The sequence below is a fragment of the Nansenia antarctica genome, assembly GCF_963989245.1.
Source record: "Nansenia antarctica genome assembly, chromosome: 14".
NCBI lineage: Eukaryota > Metazoa > Chordata > Actinopteri > Argentiniformes > Microstomatidae > Nansenia > Nansenia antarctica.
The window spans coordinates 22,776,918-22,788,784 of record NC_137684.1 but is presented as its reverse complement, the minus strand read 5'-3'; the positions used below and the strand labels follow the sequence as shown (position 1 = coordinate 22,788,784).

Sequence of the window (11,867 nt, the reverse complement as noted above, 5' to 3'; positions counted from 1 at the left end):
GAGCTGTGCTCTCGTAGAATCCTCTGACCCACTTCTTCAGGCCACTCTGATAGCCAAACACAACAACTCAAGAGAGAGAATGTGTTAGTTGTATCATGTGGTGTGTGTGTGTGTGCGTGTGTATGCGTGTGTGTGTGTGTGTGTGTGTGTGTGTGTGTGTGTGTGTGTGTGTATTATTGGTAGCCGCTCAATATGAAGAAGGCGGTGTTTCTTATACTCATGAGCTGGATACTGTCTGGTTTTACAGTATTGATACTGTATCTGTCAATCCACTGTTATCATCATTTGGTGTGAATAACATCCTATGTGTAGGCATAACTGGTTGTTGGCTCAGCACTACTGTAACTGGCTGTTTTCACAATGTCATTGTCATTATGTGGACATAAATAAAGCATTTAAAATGTATGTGCTTGCGTGCGTGTGCGTGCGTGTGTGTTTGCGAGCGCATGTTCATCCAGTCTTTGGATGTTGCACAGTTGTGTCTATTTTTGTGCCGACGCCTGCCTGTGCCCAACACCCCCAGCAGCACATATGGCGCGCACGTTTTCTCTCGTTGTCACGGTGACACTTCTGTGCCAGTGACCACACGCCCCGGCGCACACAGGAACACAGGAAAAAGCTCCAGTGGTGGCAGGGCCTGTCACCCAGCATGCCAACCCAGAGGAGAGGAGAGGAGATGGGGGGTGCAGGAGGGGGATGGGGAGTCAGGCTAGGGGCAGCTGGGGTGGCGGGGACCGAGGCAGCTGGGGCTTCTGGGTGGATGAAGATGGGGCTGCTGGCTCCAGCTCTGTGATGGGCTTCATGGCTGGCTGAAGCTATATACAGGGTTCCACGGGTCCTCGAAATTTTTTTATGTGTGAGTTATAGTTTTTGAAAATCTCTCTCCTCTCTCTCTCTCTCTCTCTCTCTCTCTCTCTCTCTCTCTCTCGCTCTCTAAAAATATGTATAGGTAACATGTAAGAAGGAATAGAACAACCATACTAGTTACTAAGGTTAAATAGTTAGCTAGATTTTAAACCGACATAACGCAGTTGGATTTGGAAAAACCGTTCATGGTCATTCCTATTATATACATTCTCATCTAGATCTGTCTCAAACTATGCCGTGGTGGGCCCTTGAATTTGAAGGAATTGAGTCTTGAAAGTCCTTGAAAGGTGCTTGAATTATTTGATGTTTCAAGAAGGTGTGGGAACCCTGTATATAATATAACAGTATATTCCATGGACGCTTTTATCCAAAGCGACTTACATTGCAGCGAGTGCATACATTTTTCAGTATCTATGGCCCCAGCGGGAATCGCTTAGTCCCACAACCTCCAACAGCGTCGTCAGCGCCACGCCACTGCAGAGCCACAGAGGACCAGCCCAAGCCGAGGCTGACAGGCTGAAAGGCTGAAGACACACAGGGAGACCAGACGTCTCTCCGGCTCCCCCTGACGGTAGAGCTCTACAGTAGGTCTTTACAGGGTTATTTGAGCCAGGGAGAACATCCGGAAATGGAACATCTGAGAAGGGCCGGATCTCTGTGTACCCAGGCGAGCTTTGAGGAAATACAGAAGCATCACCAACCCCACTGCTTCCCCTGTGGAGATGGCACCCCCCCGCCCCCCTCACCACCCCTCAAGCTGTCCGTTCCCTGGGTCCCAGAAAAAAAAGCCCATCAGCCAGAGAGGTAGCTAGCTAGCACTCCAGGACTGCTGCTACCGAGAGCAGAGAGCCAAACGCCCGCAGGTTTAATGGCGCAGTCCACGGTCCCCCCATCGTCCCCCCATCGTCCCTTGCCAGTCCACCCCCAGCCCTCCAAGGTCAGGCAAAAGCAGAGGACGCCGAAGCCCCCGCGTGCGTCTTCAAAGGCAGTGGGGAAGTCATTAGTGGACCTAGCGGGGTGAGCAGGGGTGCCTTGGGGGAGTAGTATCTCTCTCCCTCTAAGACCCAAGGCCTTCGCTCGCGTTTCCGCCAACACCTATGGAAGTGTCTAATCCGCCGCGGGAAGAGAAATTCCGATAGGACAAATATCAGATCATTCCGTGTTCCGACGAGTCAAGACTGCTCTATTGATCTGCTCCCTTCCGTGGTGAATCCACAATTAGAGCAGTGGCGGCCCGCGGGGAGCCTGTCCCTGTGTCTGCTTGAGCCTGTTTCTCTGTACAGCTCCCTGGTTCAAACTTAAGAGGGGTGTGTGTGTGTGTGTGGGTGTGTGTGTGTGTGTCCATGCGCGCTGTGGCCGTCAGGAGCTTCTATTGATATGCACTGCAGTAATAAAAAAATGAGAGAGAGAAAGAGAGAGAGAGAGAGAAAGAAGAAAGAAAGAGGAGAGGATAGAGAGAGAGAGAGAGAGAGAGAGAGAGAGAGAGAGAGAGAGAGAGAGAAGAGAGAGAGAGAGAGAGAGAGAGAGAGAGAGAGAGAGAGGGAGAGAGAGAGAGAGAGAGAGAGAGAGAAGAAGAGAGAGAGAGAGAGAGAGAGAGAGAGAGAGAGAGAGAGAGAGAGAGAGAGAGAGAGAGAGACAGTGTGGACTGGTGCGGTGGAGGAGGAGGAGGACTATAAAGGGGTGAGTTGGGCACACCCCAGTGCTTGACGCCTACTGGGGGCCCAGTCTTGGAATGCCAGTGGACGCCATCACAGGCCCCTGGAGAGGGGAGAGAGGGGAGCAGGGGGGAGGGCATGGGGGGCACTCTGCCAACGCCTGTCTGGTGCTTAATTAACTCCAAAGCAGGCAAACTGTGTGGCAGCCTCTGTCGCCTTGCATATCAACGACCTGAGTGCTTTCTAAGCACCTTTAACAGGACAAGTTCCCCTTTGTGACGCCAACGGGCTGGTATTCAGCCAGCCGGGAGGGCTAAGGAGACCTCTGCCTCCCCCCACCCCCCCTCCTACCCCCCCTCCTCTGTCCCTCTCTTTCATATGATCCACATTTAGAGGTTTCAGAGGGGTTTCTTCATGAATGCCCACCACAGCTTCTCCCTCTCTGTTCTGTGTGGTGCTACCCCGCCTGATTGAGCCCTCCTATGTTCGTGTGTGTGTGTGTGTGCTTGCGTGTGTGCATGTTTGTCTATGTGAACGTGTACTTGTAAAAACACTCTCGTCGACCTGCATTCTCCTTGTTACAAATGGATAATCTGCCAAACTATCTGAGGGAAAATCCTTATTTCGTGTGTGTGTGTTGTGTGTGTGTGTGTGTGTGTGTGTGAGTGTATGTGTGTGTGTATATAGAACCTGTTCTTTGGGAAAATGCATGGATCAGAAACCATTTTGAATGGTCCCTGGATTTACTCACCACGAGCAGACAAGACATGCATTGAATGTGAGTGCATTGTGCTCCGTTACAGTGTGTGTACTGTTCTTATGTGGTCCATGAGAAGGTCACGCTAATGCTCCCTCAGACAAAGCTTTCTCAAAGCCCCCGGGCGGGTGGCAGCGTTCACTCCAGCCTTTACCTCCCTGTCTCTGCTCTGCACTGACATCTAGTGGCGGGCTGAGGTAGCGCTCATGAGAAGAATCCAAGTAACTGGACAACCTGCTACTAACTAGACTGATTTCGTAGGTTCCTTCACATCAGGGCTGTGTGTCATCTGCTTCTGATTATAGCCAGGGGGGGGCTTCTAATAGTAAAAGTCAATTTTTTATCAATGGTTATGTTCTGTGTAGAGTATAGACCTACTGCTTAGGTTCACAGTATGCATGCGGTTCGCCAGGTAATGCGATCGACCGCCCTCCCCTATTTGATACTATGTGATATTCCATTCCCCTCTCTCTCTAAGCAGAACTGTCTTTATGGCTGTCTCTCTTCATGGAGCCCCGCGTCGTCGTCGTCTTGTGTGTGTGTGTGTGTGTGTCGCTGTCAGTCATCAGGCGGTGTGTGTGTGGATGAGAGGTGGCGTGTCGCAGAGGTCAGCGCTGATGTATTCTGCTGAGATCTCTGTGTGATGAGAGCAGGCTGGGTTATTAGATTTGGGCCCGGGCTGCCTGGGCCGGCTGGTGGCTTGGCTGCCGGCTGCTATTGGGTCGGCTGTATATTTCATCATCCCATCAATCCCCTGGGCGGCTCCACTGTCACACAGGGACCCTCTCTCGCTGCCATCACAAAGAAACCTTTATCCCTGCAGAGGACAGGACAGCGCTGGCTGTCTGACACAGGCGGAGACTAAGTACACATAGGGTACACACACACATACAGACACGCACACACACATACAGACACGCACACACGCTCGCGCATGCATGCACACACACACACACACACACACACACATATAGAAGCAAACACACACACACACAGACACGCATGCGTGCGCACACACACACACACACACACACACACACACACACACACACACACACCCACACACACACACACACACACACACACACCGTGGCTGGCATGTGAATAAAGATACATGTGAATCCATATGGTGCTCTGCAGGGAAGCTCCATGTTTTGCTTGGGGATGAATTTACACTACGCTGTATGGAAAAAGTTAACATTGACATAAAACTGAATTATTAAATGTTCTTGTAAGCTCACTATAATTATGAACGTTTATACTGTACATATACTGTATGGAAATGTTATCAAGCAAACCCCCACTGAGAACGAAATATATTATTATTATTAATTAATATTAATATATTATATTGTGCTATGTTATATTGTATTGTGCTATGTTCATCATCATCATCATCATCATCATCAGCTGCGTAGGGCCTCTTCTCTACTCTATTTTTGCCATATGTATTTAAAAAATGCAGCTATGGCGATCTACGCGGATGATACAACTACTGTATGTATGTATCAGCAAAGAGCACTGAGCAAGTCAGTGACATTCTGCAGCAGGAGTTCACGCTGGTTTCTGAATGGGTCACTGAGAACAAGTTGAAGATGAATGTTGCTAAAACTAAATGTATGGTACTGGGCTCCAAACATGCTCTTAGGTCAGATCATGTGATGCGCCTCGCCTTGCAAGGTGCTGATATTGAGCAGGGTGAAGAAGCCAAGTCATTGGGTTGTCACTATTGATAGAACATTATCATGGTCAACTCATATCAATAATATGGAAGGTGGGGTTAGTGGTGGTCTAGTGGATAGTGAGTTGGACTTGTGATCGGAAGGTTGTGAGTTCAAATCCCGCCTGAAACCACACCACTACTAGTGTGCCCTTGAGTAAGGCACTTAGCCCTCAGTTACTCCAGGGGGAATGTCCCTGTAATTCGTAATTGTAAATCGCTTTGGATTAAAAGCGTCTGCTAAATGGCAAAATTTAAATTTAAATTTAAATATAGTGAGGGAAATGAGTAGAGGGATCTCCAACATCAGAAGAGGTGCTCAGTTTTTGACGGATACAACAATCATATTAGTTATAAAATCTCTATTCTTATCTCATCTTGACTACTGCCCGACTATCTGGTCTAGTGCATCGAAACATCATCTAGCTAAACTCCAGATCACTCAAAACAGAGCTGCACGCCTCGCACTTCGATGCTCAATCAGAAGTAATGTGAATGTAATGCATACAAGGCTGTCATGGATGATGGTAGATGAAAGACTGGCATGTAGCATTATTCTGTACTTAAAGAACATCTGTACCTTAGATAAACCCCGTAGCCTGTTTTCACAGTTACTACCCACCAATGATAGACACACCTATCATATCAGACAGGTCTCAAGCTGTCGTTTCACCCTACCAAGGCCTAGAACAAATGCACTACAGAAAACATTTTTATATAGAGCTGTAGTATTCTGGAATAGACTCAACCCAATATGACAGATATGACCCTTATTGGAAATAAATCCAGCTTCAAAAAGAAACTGAAAGAAGCTGTCGTCCGGAAAGAAATTAAGGTTTAGCCCAGTCTGACTTTTGCCCTGACGATAATACGATAGTTTTGGTGTGAGCTCTCTGTCTTCTGCTTTTATTTTGTATACTACTTTTCTACTTGTATTTTATTTTAATTCTGTTATCTTATATTTTATTTATTCCATTTTTCCGAGTTTTAATAAGCGAATGCTGTTCACAAATGATTCCTTTGTTGATTGATGTTGTTATGTGTGACTATGTCTGTCTTTCATGTGGACCCCAGGGAGAATAGTCCTCACTATGGTGATGTCTAATGGCGATCCGTTTAAATAAACAAATCATCATCATCAGCAGCATTATCATCATCATCACACCCTCAGTTCTTATACAGATTTAGGCAAAATATCCCCAGAACACAGTGTCTAACATAATGTCAACATCTCACTGGTGTGGTCATTTGAAATACAGACAAATACGCATAGCTTTTGTGAAAGTAAGAAACCAAATCACTTTACTCTCTCCACTCCAGAAAGTAATTTCTCTCATTGCGTGTCCTTGAAACTGCAAACATAATTAACTGTTCCTTTTAAGGGACTCAATCATTGCCATTGTAAAGTACCGTAACCAATGAATTTGCACAGCGTCTGATGTTTAGTATTGTACAGCAGTGATAAATGAACCTCCGGCCTTGAGCTGAAACAATCTGAGCAAATCAATACCATAGAGTCAGTGCTGTACGGCTGAAACCTTCATCATCACTGAATTGTTTTTCAGTTCGTGAAGCTTTTGTTTCTCTTTTATAAAAAAAGGTGTAAACGAGTGAACAGGAAGAAGATGAAAGAAGGTTTTCCCTAAGATAGTTGGACAGATATCCATTTGTAACAAGAAAGGAGGCAGGTGGACGAGAGTGTTTTCATAGGAAAGGTTAGAGGTAGGGACAAGGACACACACACTCACACGCACACATGCACACACACACACACACACACACACACACACACTTACACACACACACACACACACACACACACACGCACACACACACGCACACACACGCACACACACACACACACAGGCTTACACATTTCATGCCTTTCATTTACCTTCTAGTGTTGGTCAGGGATCATAGTTGAGGGTGCTGTGCCGGCCCCTTTATTAAGTTGTCAATCATTCGTCAGCCTTCCCGCTCGCACACAGTAATGTAAAAGAGTCTTGGATGGTTACGACATGTCAGACCGATCAATTCAACTGTCACCAATCCATTCAGCTGTCGCTACCAGCCCGGGCATTCCCTGCGGCTGTTGTGAAATTTACACAGAGACAATAGACAGTGGTTATTGACCAAATATCTGTCTGTTACCAACAGGGACTTATTTAATTGCAAGAGAGAATGGGAAGAACGGGTCACTCCGTCGGTCCTCGGGTTCCTCTCTCACTGTGTCGTTTCTCTTTCTTTTCAGGGTTTCTTTGGCGTCCACACAGAGTTGATAAACACGTATGGGAGAGTATGCGGGTAAGTGACTGACACCCGTCTGCATTATTGTCACATCAAACCCACTGGTGTTCACGACTCCTTCATTTACCTCTACTCCCAGTCTCTGGCCTCTGTGTTGAGACACAATGTTAGACAGGATAATCCGGCTCTGTTTCAATGTCCACACTAGCATACCATATAGATTTTTTTTGTTATGTCATGTAAACATTTTTAATTTAAAAATCAATATGTTTTTTTGTTTTTTTTTAAATAATCAATCCCCATACTATAAAAACTGTTGCTTCACAAATGAAATCCTCAACATGCTCACTTGATCCAATCCCAACATGGCTCTTCAAAGTAGTTTTTGACTGAAATTGTGAACTGCTCATATCAACTGGCATCTTTCCTACTCCCCTAAAATCTGCCATTATAAAACCACTACTTAAGAAAGGAAAGCAAGATAATTCTGTTCTCAGAAATTTCAGACCGGGGCGCTTAGGTGGCGTAGTGGGTTAAGCGTCGACCATGTAACCGCAGGGTTCCCGGTTCATCCCTTCTCTCTCTCTCTCTCTCTCACCCATCCTTCCTTCTCTACTGTGTCTATCTATAAAAAAGAAAAATGTGAGTGGAACTGCCCCCCCCCCCCCCAAAAAAAAAAAAATCAGACCAATATCTAACCTTGAGAAAGTAAAATCCTTGAGAAAGTGATTTTCTAACCACGGTACCGAGACTGCATTAGTAAAGGTTGTAAACGATCTCAGACTTATCATAGATGCTGGTGGTGTATCAGTTCTTGTCATGTTAGATTTGAGTGCTGCTTTTGATACAGTAGATCACAGTATTCTAATACATCTTTTAGAAAAATGTGTTGGTCTCTCAGGACTTGTATTAGAGTGGTTTAAATCTTATCTAGCTGGTAGGCATTTCTCTGTTGTCCTGAGAGACTGTTTCTGATAATGTTGACATCACATGTGGGGTCCCTCAGGGGTCTATTCTTGGTCCCTTGCTCTTCTCCCTGTACATGATCCCATTAGGTGGAATAATCAGAAAACATGGTGTACATGTTCATAGTTATGCTGATGATACTCAGCTGTACATATCAGTATTGCCTGATAATTCACATGCACTCAGCTCGCTGGAGAATTGTCTCAGAGATATAACACTTTGGATGTTGCAAACGTTTCTACAACTAAATCAGGACAAAACTGAGATTCTTGTCATTGGACCAAAACCACAAAAAGACAAATTGTCGAATATCATGGGAACCTTGCTTTCAAACTGCAAACATGAGGCTAAGAATCTAGGTGAGATTATAGATTCTGATTTAAGCTTTGAGCCTCACATCAAATCTATCCCTATATTTTTTATTTCATCTTCAGGATTATATCATCTACGGAATATTGCAAACGTTAGAAATTTTCTCTGGCAATCTGATGCAGAAGTGTTAATGCATGCTTTTCTTATTACCCATTTGGACTATTGTCTCCTTTCTGGTCTTCCGAAGAAAGCTTTTGGCCAGCTGCAATTATTCCAAAATTCAGCAGCGAGAGGTTTAACCAAAACAAGCAGAAGAGCTCATATAACTCCTATTTTAGAGACTCTACACTGGTTTCCTGTTAAGTTCAGAATAGATTTCAAGATCCTTCTGCTTGTTTATAAAGCTCTCACTGGCACAGCACCAGAATATCTGAAAGACCTTTTGCTAACATATCAGCCCAATAGAGCTCTCAGGTCTTCTCTGTGTACCACATGTACAAAATAAGAAATTTGGTGAGGCTGCATTCTTTTATGCTCACAAATTGTGGAATGCACTGCCAGTTTACATTAGGGATACAACCTCAGCAAATATTTTCAAGACAAGACTAAAAACCCATATTTTTAATATTGCCTTTAAATGACTAAATTATTAAATTATGATTATATAATGATTAAAGCACTCTGAGCTGCAGCGTTGGCAGGAAAAGTGCTATACAAAAGTTAATATTATTATTAGTGTTCCTACTACTATGGAGTAGTAGGAACAGTATTGTTATTGGTGGTATACTTCTTTTTATTCTTTTCCTGGCTTTGGTCAAATAGCTCAAAAAGTCCCTGACCAAAAATGCTATGAATTTGCATGCCACAACTAGAGAGCATCAGTGACTATGGCAGAAAGAATGACCATGATTAGACCATAGGTGGCGCTATAATAACTAAAAGTAAATAATTAACAATAATTGGCATTTCCACTCCGTTGGATGGAAATGTCTGAAACTTGGTACATATGTGTCTTTCCTCGTGGGGAACATAGAGAGAAAAATCGATCATGGCAGACCTTATAGGTTCTTGAGGCAAATCTGCCTTGATGGATTTTTCTGCAGGTGTAAAATTTGGCCAAACTTGTAAAAATTAACTTAAAATCAACTGTAAGTCTGATTGGTCCAAAATTGCATATGAACATGCGTGGTGCACGTCTCTCTATAGGGTCTCACCCTATTTATGGTTATGGGGGCATATCTGTCAGAACAGGCCCCATTGCCGCTTGCGGTTATATTTATTATTATTATTATTCATCCTTTCTTTAACCAGAGAACTCACATTGAGAGTTGCATTTCTATTTCAACGGAGCCCTGGTCAAGAAGGCAGCATACTGTACATTACATACAGTTATACAAAGACACAAGACATACAGGTACAGTACCTGTATCAAGAGACACAACACACACACACACACACACCCAGCATACCGTACAACATATCAATAGACAGAATTTCCTTCGTGGTGGTACACAGTAGAGGATACGAGTGTGGCTATTGGAAAGTAGCTTCCGTACTCTCTGTCTGTTGAGAGGCAACACCCAGAGGGAACAAACAGCATCGTCCCTCTCCGCACAACCTCTCGTAGGGTTATTACAGGTCCACACTCTCCGATATGTGCTAGATTAGCTGGGGTTTGATAAGCAGACCTGCTTATGAAAGGACAGGCTTCTCTCCTAACAGCATATCAAAGAGAACAGGCTACTGGATTCCTGGGTGCTGCGGAGTGGCGTGGGGGGAAAGGGAGCCGACGAATAGAGCGGGGAAAATTGGGTTTGCTATGGCGGGATTACGTGCCAAGACCGGAAAAAGCAAACTAAGTCAGAATGCAAGGATATATGCCAGAAGACATTACTATAGCCTTCAGCCAGAGTAATCCACCAGCTCGATAGAGGAGCGCTTTTTGTGTGTGTGTGTGTGTGTGTGTGTGTGGAGGAACCAGAGAGGCTCGCGGCACATTTATTGAACCCCCTGTCGTCTTTAAGAACAGTCGTATCAGCTATCAAAGTCTAAAGCACTCAGTGGTTATTTACGGCCAATCTTCAGAAGTTTCTCTCCCTGCCAACAAAAGAAAGTCACCCTATAGATGAACTTTAGTCAAATTATTCAAATACATTTTCATGTTTGAAACTGAGGTACACAGTGCCAGCTGAAAGTACTTTATACCTACAGTATATGCTTAACTAGAGAACCTAACCTAGAACTAAGTCGTTGACTCTTTGGTGTGATATACAGTATTATACCTGTATAATAATCGACATTGTATCTACACAATAGCTTCTGTTGGTTGTTCACAGACAAGCTAGCCTGGTGATTATGTTACTGCAGGGTATGCTATGGAGCTCCTGGGCCAGATAACCCAAACCATTAGTGGTCCGCAGTGACAGGTGCGGCCGTAAAGAGACAGACATGTTAATGACCTAATGCCTTTTATAAAGAGGTTACAATCCCCCTCCGATACTGCTGAGCCATTATAAGACCCTCTTTAAAACCGGCTGCTCTGGCTCTGGTGTTGCATTGTTGAACTGTGTTTTAAACGGGATGTTGGGCTGCATCAACAATATGGCAGCTGATCCTCTCGGAGTGTCATCCAGACTTTTGGTAAACATGTTGACAGCCGGCTACACCCTCAGTCCTTCAAATGAAACCTGTTCTGGCTTATGTATAGTGTATATATATACAGTATATAGTATATGCCATTTAGCTGACGCTGTTATCCAAACAGGAAGTGCAGACATTTGTCAATATATATGGTCCCAGTGGAGCCGCCTTGGGGGTCAAATAGACCCCCCTTTTTTAGAATGTAAATCTGCTATTTACACACAGAGATCACTAGAGGCTTTATTTTCCAGAAAAACTGAAAAACACCTTTATACTATCTTATCCTGAAGTGATTTTGAAAATGTAAGGATACTGGGTGGTAGAACACACATAATCTAGGAAAAGTCATGAAAGGAGGGTCCTGAAATTTGATCGAGTGCAAAGATATATAAAAAAAAAAATTACTCACATGGGTCACCGTGACCCCTCACGGCTCTTCTAGTGCATTGTTAGTGCCATTCTCTACAGCTGTAATAGTCATCGGTCACAGGAGGAATAGGCTGCGACTTGAATAGGAGTAGCGTGCAGCTTCAACAGGAAGTAGTCTGATGCTAAATGAGCCTGCGACAGTCCTGAATAACCTGCAACTGTTATAGGACTAGTATGTAGACATAAGAATAGCCTGCAGGATTCATCTGTAGCTGTAGGTCACAGCCACAGCAGTTAGAGACTATGTGTGTGTGTGCGTGTGTGTGTGTGTGTG

The 11,867-nt window shown here is 44.6% G+C and overlaps 1 protein-coding gene across 1 annotated transcript in view; it reads left to right on the top strand.

Moving 5' to 3' along the window:
* tbxas1 (thromboxane A synthase 1 (platelet)) overlaps nt 1-11,867 on the top strand; it is a gene marked incomplete at its 3' end in the record, with an annotated part of 67,195 nt that overhangs the window by 18,235 nt on the left and 37,093 nt on the right. Inside the window, exon 3 of the mRNA XM_080545044.1 lies at nt 7,251-7,303. Within this exon, the coding sequence (XP_080401170.1) occupies nt 7,251-7,303 (53 nt within the window). The remainder of the gene's footprint in view (nt 1-7,250; nt 7,304-11,867) is intronic.